The sequence below is a fragment of the Leucopleurus acutus genome, assembly GCF_964270905.1.
Source record: "Leucopleurus acutus genome assembly, chromosome: 2".
NCBI classification, from domain to species: domain Eukaryota; kingdom Metazoa; phylum Chordata; class Mammalia; order Artiodactyla; family Delphinidae; genus Leucopleurus; species Leucopleurus acutus.
This window is the reverse complement of record NC_139143.1, coordinates 102310202-102336123: the sequence shown is the minus strand read 5'-3', so window position 1 is coordinate 102336123 and position 25922 is coordinate 102310202. Positions and strand designations below refer to the sequence as shown.

The 25922-nt window shown below is 35.2% G+C and overlaps 1 protein-coding gene across 6 annotated transcripts in view; it reads left to right on the top strand.

Annotated features, from left to right (window-relative positions):
* RNPC3 (RNA binding region (RNP1, RRM) containing 3) overlaps window positions 1–25922 on the top strand; it is a 57567-nt gene that overhangs the window by 5639 nt on the left and 26006 nt on the right. For 3 of the 6 annotated variants that reach the window (XR_014326015.1, XM_082834032.1, XM_082834031.1), the window contains exons 3-13: window positions 211–329; window positions 1200–1283; window positions 1700–1811; window positions 2915–2983; window positions 6022–6164; window positions 8946–9071; window positions 11754–11905; window positions 13860–14021; window positions 22702–22796; window positions 22885–22943; window positions 25283–25415. Coding sequence is in view for 5 of the 6 variants with exons in the window: in XM_082834032.1 (XP_082690158.1) it covers window positions 211–329; window positions 1200–1283; window positions 1700–1811; window positions 2915–2983; window positions 6022–6164; window positions 8946–9071; window positions 11754–11905; window positions 13860–14021; window positions 22702–22796; window positions 22885–22943; window positions 25283–25415 (1254 nt within the window). In the remaining variant the exon portion in view is untranslated. Of the gene's footprint in view, window positions 1–210; window positions 330–1199; window positions 1284–1699; window positions 1812–2914; window positions 2984–6021; window positions 6165–8945; window positions 9072–11753; window positions 11906–13859; window positions 14022–22701; window positions 22797–22884; window positions 22944–25282; window positions 25416–25922 lie in introns of those variants that run through there. The other 3 variants (XM_082834034.1, XM_082834033.1, XM_082834035.1) reach the window with 3 other exon arrangements.

Sequence of the window (25922 nt, the reverse complement as noted above, 5' to 3'; positions counted from 1 at the left end):
TAACCAGATCTTAGTTTTCCTAAGTGATTGGAAGCAGTTGCTTAATAAGTAATGAAGTCTTGGCAGCCTGAGATGAGAAATGGGTAAGAAATAGCCAAGGAAATGTTACGAGCGTTAACAAAAAACATGTATAAATTATTTATATATGGTCTCTAACAAATAATTTTGGTACAGTTATTAATTTTTTTTTTTTTACTCTTCCAACTGAAGGCATTGACAAGACTTCATCAACTGAAGCTTTTAGGTCATACTTTAGTTGTTGAATTTGCAAAAGAGCAAGATCAGGTTCATTCACCATGTCCTTCTTCAAGCACTGAAAAAAAGAAAAGGTATGTAGATAGGTTTTCGTACATTTTAAAAGTGTTTTTTTAAATCCGTTGTATTGCTCTTGGATTGTTTTCAGACTAGCAGGTAAATAATTTGAAACAGTAAATGGTTATATCTCCCTACTGAATCTAGTACATTAAAGCAATGTATTTGTTCATTCCTAATTGTGCATTAGGAACCTGAGTATTGATTTAATATTAGGAATTAATCAATGTGAAGTGGGAAAAGAGTAGGGGGAAAAGCATTCAACTTTAAGTGGAGGGAAGGTACCTAGTATAAAGTCCTTGTGTTAGATATAGCAAGGTGTCGTGAATAGGCGTGGCCTGGTATTTGGGTCCCAGCTGTTAATTCTTTGTAGTTACACAACCTTTATAAATTTGCTTTACACCAGTGGCTCTCAAAGTATAATCCCTGTACCAGCTACATCGTCTAGGATCTTGACTGAAAGAAAGATTCTTAGGCCTTAACCTCGTCCTACTGAATCAGAAATTTGGGGTATTGGGGGTGGGGAGGAGGATAGGCCCCAGCAGTCTGAGTTTTAACAGACCCTCATTGATGTACATTGAGGAAATTTGTGTGCCACTGATTTATACCATGTGAACTTCAGTTTTGGTGGGGTGGGGGTGTCAGTGAGATTTATCATACCATCTTCATAGGGTTGCTGTGAAGAGTAAATGAAAATGTGCCATGCCTTCTATAATATCTGGAATAGATACTCTTTTTTATTGGTGTTTACTTAAGAAATAGTTGAAAGTTTTACTTATGGAACTGTTTTCATAATGCCCTGTTTAAAAAGATAATATGTCATTTTTGTATGCAATTTTTCATTCTATTTCTAAAGGTAAGATCAACTTTGATTCTGTATTTCTTAGGTCTGATGATACTGTGGAAGATGATAAAGAAAAGAAAGAACTTGATTGTTTAACCATAGAAAATGGAATTGCACCAAACCATGGGTTAGCATTTTTTGTTTGTATTTCATTATTCTTTTGGTTTTGTTTTGGATAGGTGGTATATGTGGGGGATGTGTGTGTATTGCAAATAAGATAATTTTTTAAAGAACATTTTATTATATATCGTGCATATTTTTAATGTGTTGATTAAACATACTGAGCTCTAAGAGTTTGTCACTGAATTTGGTTCCATTAAAATGTTCACAGTTGTAAGATATTCTCTGATAAGAAATGCCGTATTCTTCTATAATGCAATCAGAAGGCAAGTTTCTTTTTAAATGTAATCAATTGGATCTTTTAGGAACAGAGTACTCTTACTGAATCATTTGAGCAATTTGTATGTTATTAGGTTACCTAAAATGAGTTATTGATATGAAACTTATTAAAACACAATAAGCATTTTTAAATATTTTTTTTAGGCTGACTTTTCCTCTAAATTCATGCCTCAAGTATATGTACCCACCACCTTCAAGCACAATTCTAGCAAACATAGTAAATGCTTTGGCAAGTGTGCCTAAGTTCTACGTACAGGTAAGTAGAATAAAACGTTCCTCAAAGTAAATACTTGTACAACCTTATATGTTACTTTTCATGCTAATTCTCAAACTTTTTTTAATAATAGTATTACACTAATTCCTGTAGGGACAATGATGTTTCAGTATTTTAAAGGTGTCTTAGTTTGTGCTGCTATAACTAAGTACCATAGCCTGGGTGGCTTTTAAATAATAAAAAATTATTTTTCACAGTCTAGAGGCTAGAAGTTGGAGATCAGTGTGCCAGCACGGTTAGGTTCTGGTGAGGGCCCTCTTCTGGGTTACAGATGGCCGTTTTCTCTTTGTATCCTCATGTAGCTGAAAGAGGGTGAGAGAGCTCTCTCTTGTGCTTTTTATAAGGGACGCTAATCCCATTTATGGGGGTTCTACCCTTATGACCTAATTACTTCCCAAAGGCCTTATGTCCTAATGCCATCCCATTGTGGATTAGGATTCAACATAAGAGTTTTGGAGGGGGACACAAACATTCAGTCCATTGCAAAAGGTAATAAAAAATTACTACATTCAAGTAAAGGCTTTTATAAACTATAGCTTAAAAATACTAACATGTTTAGTATTAATAATACTAATAAACATAAGCTAATTTGGGAAATATAATTTCTGGTAATTCTTTGTTACTTTAGTATACACCTTTTCCTTTCTTAAAGGAAAGGACATAGAGGACCCCTCAGCAAATGCTTGAAAGTACTGACAATAAAACGTACTTTTAAGTACAAAATATAGATGATACTTATCTTCTTTGTTGTACTTCTCTGTGTTTCATAATTTCACAATAATCAAGGGAAAAAAACAGTTCAGTAAATTTTTATGTTGTAAGAACATGACATTTTTAATAATGAGAATAATTGTATTTGTAGAATTGACAAATATTTTAGGAAGGCTAATCTTCTGAGATACACCAGTGCCTGAGATATACTAGTTTAGCCCTGTCCTGGGATTATAAAGGCAAGAGGTGGTCTTTCCTTTGCACTAAAGTAATGAATAGTGTTACTGCAAAGTTTTTAAGTACATAAAATATCAGATATGAGTTGAATCATCATTTTTCTATTTTATTTTAAATGTTTTACCACTTTTATTAAGGTGCTTCATCTTATGAATAAAATGAATTTGCCCACACCTTTTGGACCAATTACTGCAAGGCCTCCCATGGTAAGAAAGCTCTTAGAATTTTCAAGATTCAAAATTTCTCTTCTTGAGGTGAAATTATTGAGGCTAAATTTTACAAATGTTGTGTCAGTGACCTCTAATGTGTATTGAAAATGAACAAGTGTAAAGTTAACATAATAATAGTCCAGTGGAGAATTGAAAGTGGGAGAAAGCCAGAACATTAAAGAGATGCTTTAATTTATGCATCATTTCTGCCAGTGTTGTTGTTCAGGCCTTTGACCTAGGATGTTGTGCTATCCTATAGGACAGTTACATTTAACATACTGAATTGTCTAAAATTTCTATCTTTCTGGTTTTATTTAAAAGGTTGATGATTTTTTATTAGAATTTACTGTGCAGATCTATCAATAATTTCAATGGTAGGCTATGTCTGCTCTTGAATAATTTTAGTTATTATTGGGTTGGCCAAAAAGTGCCTTCAATTTTTAAGTAAAATAAAAGACACATTTTTCATTTTCACCAAGAACTTTATTGAACAGTGTATTTACCGTTTTGTTCCACTACCTTCTGCCATATTTCAGGCAACTTCATAATTCCATCTTCCCAAAACTTTTTATCTTTTTGAGCAGAGAACTGTTTGTTCCAGATGCCTTTTACAGTCTTCCAGGGAATTGAAATTTTTTCCATTAAGAGAATTTTGTAAAGACCAAAATAAATGGAAATTGAAGGTGCAATGTCTGGTGAATACGGTAGATGAATCAGAACTTCCCAGCCAAGCTGTAATAGTTTTTGCCTGGTCATCAAAGAAACATGTGGTCTTGCGTTATCCTGATAGAAGGTTATGCATTTTCTGTTGACTAATTTCGGGTGCTTTTCGTCAAGTGCTGCTTTCAGTTGGTCTAACTGGGAGCAGTACTTGTTGGAATTAATCATTTGGTTTTCTGGAAGGAGCTCATGATAGAGGACTCCTTTCCAATCCCACCATATATACAGCATCACCTTCTTTGGATGAAAACCGGCCTTTGGTATAGTTGGTGGTGGTTCATTTTGCTTGCCCCACGATCTCTTTCGTTCCACATTATGGTACAGTATCCACTTTTCATTGCCCATCACAATTTGTTTTTAAAACGGAACGATTTCATTACGTTTAAGTAGAGAATCGCATGCGGAGATATGATCAAGAAGGATTTTTTTCACTGAACTTAGGTGGAACCCAAACATCAATGCGATTAACATAACCAAGCTGGTGCAGATGATTTTCATTGCCCGATTTCGATATTTGGGGTATGTCGGCTACTTCCCGCGTGCTATGACATTGATTGTTCTCAATTAATGTCTCGATTTGATTGCTGTCAACGTCAACTGGTCTATCCGACTATGGAGCATCGTCCAGCAAAACTTTGCGAACCACTTTTGACACATTTGACCAGTCACAGCACCTTCTCCGTACATTGCACAAATCTTTTTTTGCATTTCAGTTGCGTTTTTACCTTTGTTGAAATAATAAAATATAATATGCTGAAAATGTTGCTTTTTTTCTTCCATCGATATTAAAATGGCCACACAAAAATTCACCAGTTTTGATAATTTTTTTTTTTAAATGTACGTTGATATGACAAGCTGTCACAAACAAAATGGTTTCAAATGAAGTTAAAGACAGCTAACCGCTAATAGAGCCATCTTACGGAAAAAAACGAACGAACCTTTTGGCCAACCTAATATTTTGCTATAGTACTCTTAGTATTTTTTTATTTATTTATTTTTTATTAATTGGAGTATAGTTGATTTACAATGTTGTGTTAGTTTCAGGTGTATACAACAAAGTGAATCAGTTATACATATGCATATATCCACTCTTCTTTAGATTCTTTTCCCATATAGGCCATTACAGAGTATTGAGTTTCCTGTGCTATACAATAGGTTCTTATTAGTTATCAATTTTATATATAGTAGTGTGTATATGTCAACCCCAATCTCCCAATTTATCACTTCCCCCCTGTTGGTGATAAATTTGTTTTCTACATCTGTGACTCTTTCTGTTTTGTAAATAAATTCATTTCTACCATTTTTTTAGATTCCACTTATAAGTGATACCATATGATATTTATCTTTCTCTGACTTACCTTCACTCAGTATGACAGTCTCTGGGTCCATCCATGTTGCTGCAAATGGCATTACATCGTTCTTTTTTAATGGCTGAGTAATATTCCATTATATATATGTACCCTTAGTACTTTTTTTTTTTTTTTTTTTTTTTTTTTGTGGTACGCAGGCCTCTCACTGCTGTGGCCTCTCCTGTTGCGGAGCACAGGCTCCGGACGTGCAGGCTCAGCAGCCATGGCTCACGGGCCTAGCCGCTTCGCAGCATGTGGGATCTTCTTGGACTGGGGCAGGAACCCACGTCCCCTGCATCTACAGGCAGACTCTCAACCACTGCGCGACCAGGGAAGCCCGAGAGCTAACATTTAAATAGAAAATTTGCTTTTGTATTGTGTATTGGTTGCTTTTCTAATGTGTATACTATTAGCTGCATAATTTTTCTTTATAACCCCAACACCTCAATTCCTGGCACATTGCAAAGATTATGCTAGCTGCTATTAACAAATAAAACTCAAATCTTAGTAATTTAACACAATACAAGTTATTTTTTGCTCGTGCCAAGTTCATTCCAAAAGTAGGGCAGAATGGTGTTCTCCTTTACTGAGTCACTTAAAATATAAGTTATCTTCATTATTTGCATTCCCAAGTTGGTGAGGACATCACCATGCAGCCTGCAGATCAAGAAGAAAGAGAGAATTATATGTGTGGGAGTTTTTTATGCTAACATTTCATTGACTAAAATTCAGGGGAAATCTAACTGAAAAGGAGGTTTGGAAATTTAGTCCAGCTAAGTGCCAAGAAAGAAGAAACAAGTTTTGTGATCAGCTAAAGGCTGCTAAGACAAGTATTTCATCAATATATGTTGAATGTGTAGAAGAAAATCATGAGGTAGAGAGATGTAAGAATCATGTATCTGAATGGAAATGGTTTTCTAAACATCATAGATTACCATAGTATTTTTGCTTTGTTCTTTTAATTAGTATGAGGACTATATGCCACTACATGCTCCTCTTCCACCTGCATCTCCTCAGCCACCGGAGGAACCTCCTTTGCCAGATGAGGATGAGGAATTATCTAGTAAAGAATCAGAATATGAAAGCAGTGATGATGAAGACAGTCAAAGGTTTGCAATGTCAAATAATATTTGTTTAGATTCTAAGAAACATAGAATATGGGAGAGAGATTCTCTTGCTCTTCTTAAGTTTTGCATACACTTCTTCTTAATTCGGGGTCTTTAGAATTTGTCCATCCCCAACTCCCCATCATGCTATAGATTAAGACCTAAAACTAGATATCAAGACTTACGGGAACATTTTTGTATTCTGAGTAATTTTTTGGATTGATGATTATGGTATACAGTTGATCCTTTATTTATTTATGACTTCAGCATCAATAATTACAGTGCTTTTATGGTCTTCTGAAGACAGCATGTGCAGAATGGTGAAAAATTTGAGTCTCTTGACATGCACATTCCTAGATGAGGTAGAACAAGGTGACATTCTGCCTTCTTGCTTCAGCTCTCATACCGTAAACAAGTGTCTTTTTCACTGTCTATTTGTACCATGTTTTGCACATTTTTGTGCTGTTTGTTGTTGATTTTGCTGTTTAAAATGGTCTCCAAGCATAGTGTTGAAGTGCTGTCTAGTGTATCCAAGATCAAGAAGGTTGTGGTGTGCTTTATGGAGAAAATGCTGTGTGTTAGATAAACTTTGTTCAGGCCTGAGTTATAGCACTATTGACTGTGAGTTCAATGTTAATGAATCAACTATATATATTAAATAAGGTGTTCTTAAACAGAAACACGCATAAAACTAGGTATGTATTGATCAACTGATGTGAGCACATGCTTGCAGGAACATCAGTGCCCTAGGGGCAGTGATCCATTATTTACTAATTCAGTGTTTGTGGAGACTTTACAGAACAAAATTAAGTTGTATTTCTGTTTTTGTCAGCTTATTCCCCTGGATTTTATTCACCTCAGAATAATTTCTAGAGCAATTCTATAGGATTTTATACAAAAACATTCACAGAAATTACTGCAAAGGAATTATTCTTTTATTAGTTTTTCTTGATGATCTACATATATTTTGTTTAAAGATTCTCGCAAAGAGCAGTAAATTGTTAATAATATTCAGGTATATAATCCACAGCATAGCCTAAAACAGGAATTGCTAAACATTTTCTGTATAGAGCCAAAGAATTCTGTTGTAGTGGAAAGCAGCCATAGATGATACCTAAATAATTGGATGTTGCTATCTTCCAATAAAACTTTTTATTTAAGAAAAACAGACACTGACTAGATTTGGTCCTTTGGCTGTAATTTGTCAACCCCTAGGCTAAAATACCTGTGTAGGCCAATGATGGGAATCTTAGGCAGATATGCACAGAAGCAACCAGATACAGAAGGAGTGGTTGACAGGAGTCAAAATCCAAGCAGAGAATCTAAGCAACATATACAAGTAATCAGCAGCAATTTGACTATTACTGAGGCAACATCCACTTGAGTAGTGGCTCCATATATTTTCTCTTTCTTAAGGAAGGAGTTATGTTGGAACTACTAAAATAGGAGTGAATAGAGTATCTGTCTTGAATAGAGACAATAAGGAAGGCTGGCAGTTCTTAATAGACTAACTTGTTAAATAAAGAATGTAGAACATTGCAATGGGCTAATTACTTAACCTGTAAATTTTATTTTCTTTATAAAAATAATGATAGTAATGAGAAATGCTTTAATAGGCTAGCTAAAACCATTTTTGTTTATTTAAGTTTCCATTTAGGGATGTAGTGAGGAATTATGCTAATTCATCTTGAGTCATGAGAACAAAGCCTTTGCATGAACTAACCTCTGGTTTCATGCTTCTCTGTTATCTTCTGGAAATATTATAAAATATGCCACTATGTATTTGTCAGCAGATATCTATTGATTACTTACTTAACATATGCCTTGCACTGTGTAGAGCCTTAGTATACTTTGGGTGAGCAATCTATGAATATAGATATATATTTTGTATAACTGGATTTATTCATAAAATTTTTGGTAAACTGTGATTGTTAAGAGGCTTTAAAAATTTATAACATGTTTTCATTTTTCCTCGCTTAAGGAAAAAAGGTTTAAAACTTATTTTAACCAAATTCTTCTTCACTACATTTTACTGTGCTTGTTTTGCTTTCAAATTTCGCAAACTTAACTCTGGAGAAGTAGAGCTGTGACTAGTGGTTTTTGAACTTGCTCTGTGGAAGCACTATATCTGATCCTGTGGAAGATCCAAGAAAGCCTAGACAAGATCTATTCTAAATATTATTCATAACCATAATGGAGATAAGCTATGTATAAGGTATCAATTGTCACCCCTTGATTGATTAAGCTACTTCAGAGTATAGTATTTGAAAACTGTTCTCAAGTATCTTTTTTATATAATGATGCTTTCCAACAATTATGTACAAAATATTTTTAAGTAAAAGTACTTAAGTCCAGTTCTCTTTAATAATTAGAATATGAATCAAAATAATTTTACTACGTTCGTAAGGTCTTTTGAATATTAGTCAAGAAAAGAGCAATAAAGTTACAGAGATTATATTTAGTGTATTTTCTTTAACTTTTTGGCATCAAAGTTCAGTCATTTGGGCAACTAATAATTTTTTTAGTAAAACATATCTTTAAAAATTGCAATTAAGGAAATTCCAAATTCCTTCAAACAAAGATGAAAGTTGAGCAAGGAGATTTGTAACTTGAGCTTTTGTCAGATTGATTATATCTTATTTGATGGCTTAGAAATTATACTTATGCCATGTAAATCATTTTATAATTTATAAGCTCAATACAAATTTGTTTAACAAAAGCAGTTGTAGATAGCTACGCTTCTACACAAAGAAATCTTTTCTACTTTTCTTTCCTCCAATGTAGAATGACGAAACTAATGGAACTAGCAAATCTTCAGCCCAAAAGACCAAAAACAATAAAGCAGCACCACGTGAGAAAAAAGAGAAAAATAAAGGATATGTTGAATATACCATCATCTGCTTCACACGGGTAATTTTGTTTTGGATTGTTTTGTTTTGGATAAGCGTTTTGTATGTACTTTGTCTGATTGCTTAACTCAAATCATACCTCACTCTGACTTTTATTTCATCAGTCCACTGGTTTACCAGTGACTGCTTATTTGCCAAATTCACAAGTATCCTTAATTCTCAAAGTTGACCAGCATTTGATACTATTGACTACCCCAGGTTTCAAAATTGTCCACCCTTAATTTTACATTCTCTTTTTTTATTTCTCATCTTACTTCCTCTCTTCCTTCCTACTTTTTTCTTTTGTGACTTTCTCTTACTCACTTGCTTTTTTTTTAAATACTGGATTCCATATACTCCTGTCCATTGTCATTTTCTGTTCATATATTTATACTCCTTATTAACATCATTAATTTTTTTATGGTTCACCTGTTGCAGCTAATAGATTCCAAATCTCCATCTCTAGATTTAACCTCCTGAGATCTAAAATCTTCATTTCCAGCTTCCTATTTGCATACTCAGAGTGTCTTGTAGGCACTTAAGATATTATCCAAAACAAAATTCATTTACTTTCATTATCTCTTTCTCCTCCTGCACTCACAGTTTTGATGATGGCATCCATCACCAATGTGTTTATATGAAATTTTGTTAATTTCTCCTAACTCCACTACCTGATATCAAACATTTTTTTACTTTGAAGTACCCTACCTGGTAAAAGTTCACATGGCTTAGCACACAGGACCCACCTTTAAATATTTATCAATTATGTGATACGTTCTCTGCTAAATATTATGGGGTTTGGATCACTCTTCCAAAGCTCAATGCTATCTTTTCAAACAGTGAGTTAATAGTCTTATGGGTAAGTAAGCCATATGCACAGATGACTGTTGCATTAGCAATTATAATAAATGACATAAGAAGAAGATGTAATTAAGAATGAAGTATTGTGAGGAAGGAAATGTCACAGCCAGTCAGGAAATCTGGAAAGACTTTAAGAGAGAGGAGACATTTGAGCTGGGCTTGAAGGATGAGAGGCAAAACTTAGGCAGGGAAGAGATATCCAGTGTGAATGAAAAAGTGAGTTTCCAGAGGTAGGAAAATTTGGTGCGTAGGAATAGAAATGTTGAAAGGGAAAGCTGGAAGGATGTGGAGAGATCTGCCTTAAATGTTAAGTTATGGTGTTTGAATACATTGAGGGAGCCATTGTAATGCCACTGATATTAAAAACAATTAAGAATTTCTTTCAGACTTTGTCACCTTGTAATAAACTTTCCAGGAAAATTATGTAGATGTTGGGTGATGGTCAGGGCTATGGGTACGAAAGAATTTTATTAGGTATAAATTAACTTCTGACTATGTCTTAAACTTTCAGTTAGAGTAGAGAAATTGCCAATGAAATAGTACTTATTACTGTGTATTTAGTTTGAAATATATTGTCCTTTTTTTCCTTTTTCACCGATTATCTGACATTTTGCTTAACAAATTTTCTTTGAAATTATGGCAGAAATTTTACTTGCCTTTTTGCCATGCAATTCTATATATTTTAATATCTTAATCAGATGAAAATTGCCATTAATTGCAATTTTAATTTTATTCAGCTTTTCTACAATGTAAATTTCCCTTGAACTTGTAAGTAACTTTATAAATAGAGGAAGAAGTTTGTTAAAATGATCTTTTTACATTTTTAAAGGAATGGGTCTTTGGGTTTTTTAAAATTATTATTTCATGTTAAGTATACATAATATGATGCATATTTCCCACCTATGTATGTTTTGACACCACAGTCCCATGCTTTTGATCTGTAGCAGCACCAAACAATTAAAAATTAATACAGTTGACCCTTCAACAGCACGGGTTTGAACTGTGTGGGTCCACTTATATGCAGACTTTTTCTCAATAAATACTACAGTACTACATGATTTGAGGTTGGTTGAATCCCTAGATATGGATCCACAGATATAGAGGAACCATGGATATGGAAGGCTGATGAAGTTATATACAGCTTTTCAACTGCTGCAGGGTTGGGGCCCTTAACCCCTAAGTTGTTCAAGGGTCAGCTGTAATGTGAACCAATTAAATTTTCCAATAGCCACATTAAAAGATAAAATTAATTTTAATAATATATTTTATCCAACTGATTATATCTGAAATGTTATTTTAACATATAATTAATATAAAACGTTATTAAAACGTTTTATATTTCTTTTTTCACACAAAGTTGTTAAACTCTGGCGTATATTTTGTACTTAGAGCATAAGTACAGCAACATTTCAGATGCTTATTAGCCACATGTGGCTTGTGGCTACTGCATTGACCTGCATAGGTTTATTATATATAGTATATAGAATACAGTGCATAAAATGCTTACATTAAACATAGAATGAACTTTTTTGCTTATTGGTAAATACCCTGAAGTTTAGAATCAATAGTCCTAAAGTCCTATCTCTGTCATTTACTGAGTGACTTTATGCAATTTCTTAACACCCTTTAGCCTCAAACTCCTTATCTGTCTAAACTAGGAATTTAATAATACCTATATGAGAATATTTGTTAGGATTTATTGAAGTTAAATGTAAGTTACTTTGTTCAATGCCTATAGTGTGTTTTATCAGTGTTAGCTTTTTAAATTTAAAGTAAATATGAAATGTTTTACTCAAAATTTTATTTGTAATTACAAAGTAATGCTGTGATTGTTTGTAAACAGCAGTTTACATCCAGTGTTGTTACCTTCGGATGTATTTGACCAACCACAACCTGTAGGTAATAAAAAAATTGAATTCCATATATCTACCGACATGTCAGCTGCATTTAAGAAAGATTTAGAAAAAGAACAAAATTGTGAAGAACAAAATTTTGGTAAGTGTATTCTAGTTGTTTAACATGCTATGTAAAAATTCTTCTCAGTTTTTTTTTGTATTAAAATTAAATTTTGTATGTTTCTGTTTTTTTAGTATTTGTGAATATATTTAAAATATGCAATTAGGTCTTTGTTAGTGTCTTAGAATACTATCCATTTTAAACTTTTTTATATAACTAAAATTGGAGCTTAGTGGTAAGATTGTCACAGTTACCTTTTGCTAGTAATGAACTCTAGGGTGAGCCTTACTCTCATTTTTGCTGATGTTTACACTAAAAATATGATAAAAGAGTTTCTTGTATTGATCTGTTTTTTCATTGCTTATTATATGTGATGCTCTGGTTTTATTAGTACAGTTGTATTATTGGTTAGGAAAACAAGCAGTGTGATTATTTTTTGACTCGTAGATTTCATGTAAACTTTTTGTTTTTAATCCAAAAGACATGGAAGCTTATTTACAAGATACTATTCGTTAAGTTTGAAGATAATGTATTGAAATTACAGATTTTTTATGCTTATTTTAAACATTAATTTGATGTTATACTACAGTGGCATTTCCTTGTTCTTTAATTTTTAAATTTCAGAAATAATACCAGCTTATAGAAAATATAATCAAAACAGGAGCATATAAAGTTTTAAAATGTTAACACCTCAAACCCCACTGTTCCCTATCCCAATACTTAGAGATAACCATTGTTAATAATTCGGTATGAAAATAGTCCTTCCAGATCTTATCCTACACTTGTGTATAAACATTTTTTTTCCCTTACTTCTTTTTTTAAGTAGCCATCATGGGTTATTTTTTTATGGCTGCATAGCACTCCATAGTATAGTTATAACAATCTTTATTTAATTATACTCTATTATAGAAGTTGAGGTTGTTTCCATTTTCTTTATTATTACAGCAAATTCTGGAATTTACATTTTTGTACATATATCTTTGAGCACTTGTGTGAATATAGGATAGAGTTCTAATAAGTATTGCAAATGTACTGAGTGATAAACTGTAACTGGTTTTAATTCCTGTCTCTCTGATGGTTAGTGAGAATGCATTGCCTTTTCAGATAGCTCCTTTTTTGTTTGTTTCAGTATTTATATTTTTGTATGGTTTTCTTTCTTATCTCATGACTAGTCACCCCTTTACACAAATTTTTATTTTTTTAAGTTTAATTTACTCAAGGACTTAGACCTTTGTGAGGTGGGGACAATTGTCCCATTCTGCATCAACGTAGAGTAATGCTGAATTAACAGTAAAAACAGTTTTAAAAGTGTTTTTTCTTACTGATGCCTTCAGACCACAGGAGGTCTGTTGGTACGATGGCTTTTCTATGTTATGAGGAGACTTTTATAATCCTAAATATGGCATGTTATTTGCATCATTTTCAGAGCTTTTTTAGGGTTTTGTTTGTTTTTTTAGGTAGTATAACTGGAATTTTTCTACTGAATGTTTAATCCTGTCCTTCCCAACCCTCTCCCCCAAGTCAGTTTAATTTTTGCTGAAGCTAAGATTCATGTTTTCTGAATGCAATCCATTATGTTGCTATGTTGTAAATTTAAAATTTATAATGGTTTTTAATTTTCCTAATTGAATAATTAAGTGTGCAAATACTTCTTTTTCCTGACTTTGATTAGGATTGGCTCCTTTTTTTTTCCCTGGTGGGAAGTATAATGGATGTTTTTTTAGTACCCTCAAATGGAAATGTCTTCTTTTATGATTTTCATGTTCTAGTGGCAGAGTTGAGTAGTCATGATAGAAACCATATGGCCTGCAAAGCCTAAAGTATTTACTGTTTGAACCTTTATAGAAAAAGTTTGCTTATCCTTGTTTCAGAGTATTGAGAAAAACACCAAAGAGTTTTAGTGCTAGAATATATCTTAAAAATTAAAAATGGAAAAGAAAAACTGTTTTGAAGGGAGGGATTTTTAATGGCTGATGTCAATGTTAACTCTTAGACTTACCTGCTTCTGAAGTTGATGCATCCAATATAGGATTTGGAAAAATCTTCCCAAAACCAAATTTGAGCATCGCAGAGGAGATTAAAGAAGACTCTGATGAAATGCCATCAGAATGTATTTCTAGAAGGGAGTTGGAAAAGGGCAGAATTTCTAGAGAAGGTAATTTTCATGAAATAAATGAGCATTTATTCCATTTTACATTTATTTGGCCCTTCAGAAGCAAACCAAATCTCTTCATGTTGTTTACTTTATTCAAAGCACATGCTTCAAAACATCTCTCCAGTTAATGTTTTTGTTTGTTTGTTTGTTTTTTGTCTATACATGTATTTTTTATTTTTTTATTTATTTTTTAACATCTTTATTGGGGTATAATTGCTTTACAGTGGTGTGTAAGTTTCTGCTTTATAACAAAGTGAATGAGTTATACATATACATATGTTCCCATATCTCTTCCCTCTTGCATCTTCCTCCCTCCCACCCTCCCTATCCCACCCCTCCAGGCGGTCACAAAGCATCGAGCTGATATCACTGTGCTATGTGGCTGCTTCCCACTAGCTATCTACCTTACGTTTTGTAGTGTATATATGTCCATGCCTCTCTCTCGCTTTGTCACAGCTCACCCTTCCCCCTCCCCATATCCACAAGTCCGTTCTCCAGTAGATTTGTGTCTTTATTCCTGTCTTACCCCTAGGTTCTTCATGACATTTTTTTTTCTCTTAAATTCCATATATATGTGTTAGCATACAGTATTTGTCTTTCTCATTCTGACTGACTTCATTCTGTATGACAGACTCTAGGTCTATCCACCTCATTACAAATAGCTCAATTTCATTTCTTTATATGGCTAAGTAATATTCCATTGTATATATGTGCCACATCTTCTTTATCCATTCATCCGATGATGGGCACTTAGGTTGTTTCCATCTCCGGGCTATTGTAAATAGAGCTGCAATGAACATTTTGGTACATGACTCTTTTTGAATTATGGTTTTCTCAGGGTATATGCCCAGTAGTGGGATTGCTGGGTCATATGGTAGTTCTATTTGTAGTTTTTTAAGGAACCTCCATATTGTTCTCCATAGTGGCTGTACCAATTCACATTCCCACCAGCAGTGCAGGAGTGTTCCCTTTTCTCCACACCCTCTCCAGCATTTATTGTTTCTAGATTTTTTGATGATGGCCATTCTGACTGGTGTGAGATGATATCTCATTGTAGTTTTGATTTGCATTTCCCTAGTGATTAATGATGTTGAGCATTCTTTCATGTGTTTGCTGGCAGTCTGTATATCTTCTTTGGAGAAATGTCTATTTAGGTCTTCTGCCCATTTTTGGATTGGGTTGTTTGTTTTTTTGTTATTGAGCTGCATGAGCTGCTTGTAAATTTTGGAAATTAATCCTTTGTCAGTTGCTTCATTTGCAAATATTTTCTCCCATTCTGAGGGTTGTCTTTTGGTCTTGTTGATGGTTTCCTTTGCTGTGCAAAAGCTTTGAAGTTTCATTAGGTCCCATTTATTTTTGTTTTTATTTCCATTACTCTAGGAGGTGGGTCAGAAAGGATCTTGCTGTGATTTATGTCATAGAGTGTTCTGCCTATGTTTTCCTCTAAGAGTTTGATAGTTTCTGGCCTTACATTTAGGTCTTTAATCCATTTTGAGCTAATTTTTGTGTATGGTGTTAGGGAGTGATCTAATCTCATACTTTTACATGAAGCTGTCCAGTTTTCCCAGCACCACTTATTAAAGAGGCTGTCCTTTCTCCATTGTACATTCCTGCCTCCTTTATCAAAGATAAGGTGACCTTATGTGCGTGGATTCATCTCTGGGCTTTCTATCCTGTTCCATTGATCTATCTTTCTGTTTTTGTGCCAGGACCATACTGTCTTGATTACTGTAGCTTTGTAGTATAGTCTGAAGTCAGGGACCCTGATTCCTCCAGCTCCGTTTTTCGTTCTCAAGATTCCTTTGGCTATTCGGGGTCTTCTGTGTTTCCATACAAATTGTGAAATTTTTTGTTCTAGTTCTGTGGAAAATGCCAGTGGTAGTTTGATAGGGATTGCATTGAATCTGTAGATTGCTTTGTGTAGTAGAGTCATTTTCACAATGTTGATTCTTCCAATCCAAGAACATGGTATATCTCTCCATCTATTTATATCATCTTTAATTTCTTTCATCAGTGTCATATAATTTTCTGCATACAGGTCTTTTGTCTCCTTAGGTAGGTTTATTCCTAGATATTTTATTCTTTTTGTTGCAGTGGTAAATGGGAATGTTTTCTTGATTTCACTTTCAGATTTTTCATCATTAGTGTATAGGAACGCAAGAGGTTTCTCTGCATTAATTTTGTATCCTGCAACTTTACCAAATTCATTGATTAGGTCTAGTAGTTTTCTGATAGCATCTTTAGGATTCTTTATGTATAGTATCATGTCATCTGCAAACAGCTTTACTTCTTCTTTTCCGATTTGGATTCCTTTTATTTCCTTTTCTTCTCTGATTGCTGTGGCTAAAACTTCCAAAACTATATTGAGTAAGAGTGGTGAAAGTGGGCAACATTGTCTTGTTCCTGATCTTAGTGGAAATGCTTTCAGTTTTTCACCATTGAGGATGATGTTGGCTGTGGGTTTGTCATATATGGCCTTTATTATGTTGAGGAAAGTTCCCTCTATGCCTACTTTCTGCAGGGTTTTTATCATAAATGGGTGTTGAATTTTGTCAAAAGCTTTCTCTGCATCTATTGAGATGATCATATGTTTTTTCTCCTTCAATTTGTTAATATGGTTTATCACATTGATTGATTTGCGTATATTGAAGAATCCTTGCATTCCTGGAATAAACCCCACTTGATCATGGTGTATGATCCTTTTAATGTGCTGTTGGATTCTGTTTGCTAGTATTTTGTTGAGGATTTTTGCATCTATGTTCATCAGTGATATTGGCCTGTAGTTTTCTTTCTTTATGACATCCTTGTCTGGTTTTGGTATCAAGGTGATGGTGGCCTCATAGAATGAATTTGGGAGTGTCCCTCCCTCTGCTATATTTTGGAAGAGTTTGAGAAGAATAGGTGTTAACTGTTCTCTAAATGTTTGATAGAATTCACCTGTGAAGCCATCTGGTCCTGGGCTTTTGTTCGTTGGAAGAGTTTTAATCACAGTTTCAATTTCAGTGCTTGTGATTGATCTGTTCATATTTTCTATTTCTTCCTGATCAGTCTTGTCAGGTTGTGCATTTCTAAGAATTTGTCCATTTCTTCCAGGTTGTCCATTTTATTGGCATGGAGTTGCTTGTAGTAATCTCTCATGATCTTCTGTATTTCTGCAGTGTCAGTTGTTACTTCTCCTTTTTCATTCTAATTCTATTGATTTGAGTCTTCTCCCTTTTTTCTTGATGAGTCTGGCTAATGATTTATCTATTTTGTTTATCTTCTCAAAGAACCAGCTTTTAGTTTTATTGATCTTTGCTATTGTTTCCTTCATTTCTTTTTCATTTATTTCTGATCTGACTTTTATGATTTCTTTCCTTCTGCTAACTTTGGGGTTTTTTTGTTCTTTGTCTAATTGCTTTAGGTGCAAGGCTAGGTTGTTTATTCGAGATGTTTCCTGTTTCTTAAGGTGGGCTTGTATTGCTATAAACTTCCCTCTTAGAACTGCTTTTGCTGCATCCCGTAGGTTTTGGTTCGTCGTGTCTCCATTGTCATTTGTTCCTAGGTACTTTTATTTCCTCTTTGATTTCTTCAGTGATCACTTCATTATTAAGTAGTGTATTGTTTAGCCTCCATGTGTTTGTATTTTTTACAGATCTTTTCCTGTAATTGATATCTAGTCTTATGGCGTTGTGGTTGGAAAAGATACTTGATACAATTTCAATTTTCTTAAATTTGCCAAGGCTTGATTTGTGACCCAAGATATGATCTATCCTGGAGAATGTTCCATGAGCACTTGAAAAAAATGTGTATTCTGTTGTTTTTGGATGGAGTGTCCTATAAATATCAATTAAGTCGATCTTGTTTAATGTATCATTTAAAGCTTGTGTTTCCTTATTTATTTTCATTTTGGATGATCTGTCCATTGGTGAAAGTGGGGTGTTAAAATCCCCTACTGTGAATGTGTTACTGTCGATTTTCCCTTTTATGGCTGTTAGTATTTGCCTTATGTATTGAGGTGCTCCTATGTTGGGTGCATAAATATTTACAATTGTTATATCTTCTTTTTGGATCGATCCCTTGATCATTATGATCATTATCTTTGTTTCTTCTAATAGTCTTTATTTTAAAGTCTATTTTGTCTGATATGAGAATTGCTACTCCAGCTTTCTTTTGGTTTCCATTTGCATGGAATATCTTTTTCCATCCCCTTACTTTCAATCTGTATGTGTCTCTAGGTCTGAAGTGGGTCTCTTGTAGACAGCATATATATGGGTCTTGTTTTTGTATCCATTCAGCCAATCTGTGTTTTTTGGTGGGAGCATTTAGTCCATTTACATTTAAGGTAATTATCGATATGTTTGTTTCTATTCCCATTTTCTAAATTGTTTTGGGTTCGTTATTGTAGGTCTTTTCCTTCTCTTGTGTTTCTTGTCTACAGAAGTTCCTTTAGCGTTTGTTGTAAAGCTGGTTTGGTGGTGCGGAACTCTCTCAGCTTTTGCTTGTCTGTAAAGGTTTTAATTTCTCCATCAAATCTGAATGAGATCCTTGCTGGGTAGAGTAATCTTGGTTGCAAGTTTTTCTCCTTCGTCACTTTCCGTATGTCCTGCCACTCCCTTCTGGCTTGCAGAGTTTCTGCTGAGATACCAGCTGTTAACCTTATGGGGATTCCCTTGTGTGTTATTTGTTGGTTTTCCCTTGCTGCTTTTAATATGCTTTCTATTTAATTTTTGACAGTTTGATTAATATGTGTCTTGGTGTATTTCTCCTTGGATTTATCCTGTATGGGACTCTCTGTGCTTCCTGGACTTGATTAACTATTTCCTTTCCTATATTAGGGAAGTTTTCAACTATAATCTCTTCAAATATTTTCTCAGTCCCTTTCTTTTTCTCTTCTTCTGGAACCCCTATAATTCGAATGTTGGTGCATTTAATATTGTCCCAGAAGTCTCTGAGTCTGTCCTCAGTTCTTTTCATTCTTTTTTCTTTATTCTGCTCTGCATTAGTTATTTCCACTATTTTATCTTCCAGGTCACTTATCCTTTCTTCTGCCTCAGTTATTCTGCTATTGATCCCATCTAGAGTATTTTTCATTTCATTTATTGTGTTGTTCATCATTGTTTGTTTCATCTTTAGTTCTTCTAGGTCCTTGTTAAATGTTTCTTGCATTTTGTCTATTCTATTTCCAAGATTTTGGATCATCTTTACTATCATTATTCTGAATTCTTTTTCAGGTAGACTGCCTATTTCCTTTTCATTTGTTACGTCTGGTGCATTTTTATCTTGCTCCTTCATCTGCTGTGTGTTTTTCTGACTTCTCATTTTGCTTATCTTACTGTGTTTGGGGTCTCCTTTTTGGAGGCTGCATGTTCGTAGTTCCCGTTGTTTTTGATGTCTGTCCCCAGTGGCTAAGGTTGGTTCAGTGGGTTGTGTAGGCTTCCTGGTGGAGGGGACTAGTGCCTGTGTTCTGGTGGATGAGGCTGGATCTTGTCTCTCTGGTGGGCAGGTCCACGTCTGTTGGTGTGTTTTGGGGTGTCTGTGGCCTTATTATGATTTTAGGCAGCCTCTCTGCTAATGGGTGGAGTTGTGTTCCTGTCTTGCTAGTTGTTTGACATAGGGTGTCCAGCACTGTAGCTTGCTGGTCGTTGAGTGAAGCTGGGCGCTGGTGTTGAGATGGAGATCTCTGGGAGATTTCCGCCTTTTGGTACTATGTGGAGCTGGGGTCTCTTGTTGACCAGCGTCCTGAAGTTGTCTCTCCCACCTCAGAGGCACAGCACTGACTCCTGGCTGCAGCACCAAGAGTCTTTCATCTGCACGGCTCCAAATAAAAGGGAGAAAAAGTAGAGAGTAAGAATTAGTAGAATTAGGAAGAAAGAAAGAGAGAGAGAGAGAGAGTGAGAGAGAGAGGGAGGGAGGGAGGAGGGAAGGGAGGGAGGGAGGAAGGAAAGAAAAGGAGGGAAAGAAAGAAAGGAGGGAGGGAGGGAGGGACGGTGGGAGGAAGGGAGGAAGGAGGGAAGGAAGGAAAAAAGATAAAGTAAAATTAAAGTAAAATATAATAAAGTTATTAAATTAAAAAATAATTATTAAGAAAAAAAACAAAAAATGGATGGCTAGAACCTTAGGACAAATGGTGGAAGCAAAGCTATACAGACAAAATCTCACACAGAAGCATACACATACACACTCACAGAAAGAGGAAAAGGAAAGAATCATAAATCTTGCTCTCAAAGTCCACCTCCTCAATTTGGGATGATTCGTTGTCTAAAGGAGGGAGGGAGGTAGGGAGGGATGGAGGTAGAGAGGGAGGGAAGGAAGGAAGGAAAAGAAAAGAAAGGTTAAAGTAAACTAAAATAAAGTTATTAAAATTCATTATTAAGAAAAAAAATTTAAAAAAAAACAACGGATGGATAGAACCCTAGGACAAACGGTGGAAGCAAAGCTATACAGATACACACTCACAAAAAGAGGAAAAGGGGAAAAAATCATAAATCTTGCTCTCAAAGTCCACCTCCTCAATTTGGGATGATTCGTTGTCTATTCATGTATCCCACAGATGCAGTGTACATCAAGTTGATTGTGGAGCTTTAATCTGCTGCTTCTGAGGCTGCTGGGAGAGATTTCCCTTTCTCTTCTTTGTTCTCACAGCTCCCAGGGGCTCAGCTTTGGATTTGGCCCTGCCTCTGTGTGTAGGTCGCCGGAGGGCGTCTATTCTTCGCGCAGACACGACGGGGTTAAAGGAGCCGCTGATTCGGGGGCTCTGGCTCACTCTGGCCGGGGGGAAGGAGGGGTGCAGATTGCGGGGCGAGCCTGCGGCAGCAGAGGCCAGCATGATGTTGCACCAGCCTGAGGCCCACCGTGCGTTCTTATGGGGAAGTTGTCCCTGGATCCTGGGAACCTGGCTGTGGCGGGCTGCACAGGCTCCCCGGAAGAGGGGCGTGGATAGTGACCTGTGCTTGCACACAGGCCCCTTAGTGGCGGCAGCAGCTGCCTTAGCGTCTCATGCCCGTCTCTGGGGTCCGCGCTTTTAGCCGCAGCTCGCACCCGTCTCTGGGGTCCGCGCATTTAGCCGTGGCTCTCTGGCGTTCCTTTAAGCAGCGTTCTTAATCCCCTCTCCTCACGCACCAGGAAACAAAGAGGGAAGAAAAAGTATCTTGCCTCTTTGGCAGCTCCAGACCTTTTCCTGGACTCCCTCCCGGCTAGCCGTGGTGCACTAACCCCTTCAAGCTGTGTTCACGCAGCCAACCCCAGTCCTCTCCCGGTGCTCTGACCAAAGCCCGAGCCTCAGCTCGCAGCCCTGCCCGTCCCGGCGGGTGAGCAGACAAGCCTCTCGGGCTGGTGAGTGCCGGTCGGCACCGATCCTCTGTGCGGGAATCTCCCCGCTTTGCCCTCCGCACCTCTGTTGCTGTGCTGTCCTCCGCGGCTCCGAAGTTCCCCCCTCCGCCATCCACAGTTTCCGCCCGCGAAGGGGCTTCCTAGTGTGTGGAAACCTTTCCTCCTTCACAGCTCCCTCCCACTGGTGCAGGTGCCGTCCCTATTCTTTTGTCTCTGTTTTTTCTTTTTTTCTTTTGCCCTACCCAGGTACGTGGGGAGTTTCTTGCCTTTTGGGAGGTCTGAGGTCTTCTGCCAGCATTCAGTAGGTGTTCTGTAGGAGTTGTTCCACGTGTAGATGTATTTCTGGTATATCTGTGGGGAGGAAGATGATCACCGTGTCTTACTCTTCCGCCATCTTCAGAACACCCTCCAGTTAATGTTTTTAATCACCACTTTTGGTTTTTAGTACTCATACTTTATACGGAGGAAAAGTATCTCTCAGTATAATGTTTCCAGTCTATATTTATTTGGAAGAATGTTTTCATTCCTGAAACTTATATGACATGTTAAATCAGTGTGGCCCACAGTCTGGAATTCTGTATTCTGGATACAGTTGATAGACCAACACAGTACTGTATCTGAGATGTATGCAGAGCAATTATTTGTCAAAAAAAAAAATAGTTTTAACTATTTGGTGATTAAAAGCCTGTGTTTATGAATTTTATATCCTAATGTGATAGTTTTTTACTTCTTAATGGAGTTTTCTTGTTTTAGTATATTTTAGGAGAATATTTAGGGGTTTTAGATTGACATGTAACACATTATAATTTTTCCCATAATGGAAACAGAGTTCCAACTGACATATTTTTGCCTAGAACATCTAGTTGTCAGGAAAGATGGTTATTGTCACTAAATAGGAGTAGCTGTATAGAGATTTATAAGCCACAGTTTGCCTGAAATACTTGATTATTACATATGAGTACTTTATTTTTACATTTGAATATATTGGTGCTGGTAGTTTGGGAGATTGACTTTAAGCAAAATAATTACACAAATATTTGGTAGCATCTTTATTTGCTTTAGTCTTTTTAATAAAGTAACTGATCTTAAAGTTAAGCTTTACAGGGTATTAACAGAAATATTTTATTGGATAAATTTTAGTTATTCTAGATGCCTGAAAGTTTTAAACTTTTTTTCATATTACTACTTTAGATTTTTAATGGGTATTTTTATCCCATTAGTAACATTGCCATTAATTTGTATGGTTTTAACATTTTCTTAATGCTTATTTTGTCTATTTAACAGAAATATTTGAATGCCACTATACTTTTTCTTTGAAAAATTGATGAAACTGTCTTAATTTTATATCCTTGTTTTGTTTTTATGTAAGAAATGGAAACACTTTCAGTTTTTAGAAGTTATGAACCTGGTGAACCAAACTGTAGAATTTATGTAAAGAATTTAGCTAAACAAGTTCAAGAAAAGGTAAGTTGAAATTTATAAATTGGTTTTATTATTTTACATGTTTTTCCCCTGGCTTTCCTTATTAGTCTTTTCCTTGTTGAAATTCTAGGACCTTAAATTTATTTTTGGAAGATACGTTGACTTTTCGTCAGAAACACAACGCATAATGTAAGTGTCATGTATATTCTCAAATTGTGTTTTGTTTTTACTCTGTTAGAAATTAGCCCTTTTTAAACATTTTCCCTTTAGAGATTAAAATTATATGAAGAAATTGCTCTTATCTTTTAGACATCTAGAGCAAGAGTCAGCAAACATCTTTTTAAATTGACAGTAAAAATTTAATATTTTTATACTAAAATATTATGGTGTCTGTTGCAACTACTCAGTTTTGTCTTTGTGGCATTAAAGCAGCTGTAAACAATACATAAATGAATATTAATGGCTGTGTTCCAGTAAAGCATTATTTATAGAAACAGGCCTCAATCCCTAGCTCTAAAGCAGTGGTTCTCAAACTTTAACCTGTGTAAGAGCTTATTAAAACCATGTCCTTGATCTATCCCTAGACTGATATTCCAGGTTGAGATAGGGCCCATGAATTTGTGTTTCTAAAATGTGTATGGATGATGACTAAGCTGCTGGTCCAAAGATTACATTTTGAAAACTAGCATTTTAATGACTCATCCAGGAATATATAGCAGTCAGGCAGAGTTTTTTAGATTCTTACCATGGCAGTAACTTCTCTTCGTTCAGTTGGGAAGGCTTCCAGTTTTATGAGTGCAAAAGAGAGGATATGATTTGTAAATGATATAAAAGCTAATGTTTGGAGTTAGAATTTCATTCTTTAAAATTTTATAATTGGTTAACTCTAAAGTATGTAAGACCTTGGCCATATAAATTAGAAGTAAAGAAAATTAGAAAAGGTAAGGAGAGAGACTTTTGAATGGAGGTAAATTAGAGAAATGACTGTAGTTAATTTTGCTTTAATTTTCATGTGAAACTAAATTTTTTTTTTTCTTGGCGGTACGCGGGCCCCTCACTGTCGTGGCCTCTCCCGTCGTGGAGCACAGGCTCCGGACGCGCAGACCCAGTGTCCATGGCTCACGGGCCCAGCCGCTCCACCGCATGTGGGATCCTCCCGGACCGGGGCACGAACCCATGTCCCCTGCATCAGCAGGCGGACTCCCAACCACTGCACCACCAGGGAAGCCCGAAACTAATATTTTTAAAGTCTTATCTGGGCTATGTACCTTTTTATATAGGCATGCACAGTGAGCACCATGTCTTAACAACCATGTCCATATTATATTCATTAGTGACAGATATATCTTATCAGGATACCAAAAGTTTGTGTTGCTGGCCATGCAAAATACTGGCCCTTTTTCTCGTTGCCGCCTTTGAATCATGATTGTAAGGGGAAAAAATTTAAAAATAGATAATGTGTGTGTGTGTGTGTATATATATAAATATATGTATGTGTCACATAGATATATATATGTATTGTGTCTGTGTATATATATATACGCGCACACATATATATATATCATGTATATACTTTCTATTTCTATATTTTCTATTTCATATATCATGTATATACTTTCTATTTCTATGAGTCAAATATTTCTATTTCCAGTATTGCCTGCCATTAGAATTTGAAGGGAAGAGAAAATTCTATATTGAGAAAGCTGTACACATCAAAATGATAAATTGATAATTGTCTCCTGTGGGACTAGTCATGTGAATTTGTTAAAAAGGAATTTACCTGCATTTTTTGATACTTTAAACATTCTTTATATGCTTTTGCTAGTCTCATAGACTAAATGGTAGGCAGTACTTTAGTTATAAGTTAGTCTGTTTTTTTAAGTAGTTTTGAGTTAGTTTCCTCCCCCAAAATGTTGAAAAATGAATACAGTAGGAGAATAGAAGACTACACTTGGAATACAAATTCTGGTTTGTGTTTTTGGCTTTAACTTTAGCGATCGGTGTGACCTTGAAGAAGTCACTCCGTCTCTACACATCATCTGTAAAATGGGGTTTTTGACTACATGATCAGTGAAGTCCCTTCCTACTCTGAAATTCCGGGTTACTTTTCCATAGTTCCTGTCAGCCCTTTTATTCTTGGTCGTATAGTTGTTTTTTTTAATTGAGTAAATATCAGTAGTATTAAGTTGGCTGAATAAAACTGTTTAAAAATAGAGATATGAAAGAAAAACTTTGCTTTTATAGTTGCTAGTAATATGATTTTTAAATTCCATATATTTATAACAGCTAAAAAAAGATAAGCACATCATCAAAATAATTCTGTAAGTATTACCTACTTACAGAATCAATTTTAGAACAGAATATAAAATATAATTTTAGAAAGCCTGAGTAATGTGCTATCAGATAGTATAGTCATTTTTATTCTGAAATAGCAAATTTTTAAATTGTTCAATGCATTCCCATTGACTTCATCAGAATTCTTTGACAATTCTTTGAGTCAAAACCATTTTTTCTTCCATGACTTCTAGGTTTGATATACGCTTGATGAAAGAAGGTCGCATGAAAGGACAAGCTTTCATTGGACTTCCAAATGAAAAAGCAGCAGCAAAAGCATTAAAGGAAGCAAATGGATACATTCTTTTTGGAAAACCTATGGTGGTTGTATCCTTCAAATCTGTCTGTTCCAAGACTTATGGATCAATAGTTTTTAGGAGTAAGGGTATAATTGAAACCAGTTTTTATATTATCCTTCATCTCAACAGCTGGCATTCTAGCTTGATAATACTCAGTTATAAATATACTTAGTTGAGTCAAATGACAATGTTATTTAAATTTTTATTGGAAAATAAGCATCATGAGGTTATTAAAATCCAGCCAAGTCTAAACATTTTACTTAATACAGCTTAAAATATACATACTCATGCTAAGCCTAAGATACTATGGTATCCAGAAGTACATTTGGAATTGTTAAAGATATGATTTGTTGTAGTTTTATTATCTTATATTTTATTGTATTATAATTCATATTTATGTTTGAGAATTTTAATAACAAAATATATCATTGACTTACCATCCTACTTTCAGTAGTTAATGCAGTTTCAAACTAGAAATCAGTGGGATAAATGAAGGAGCAAAGGTCTAGGTGTAAAAAATGACTAAAAGAAAAGA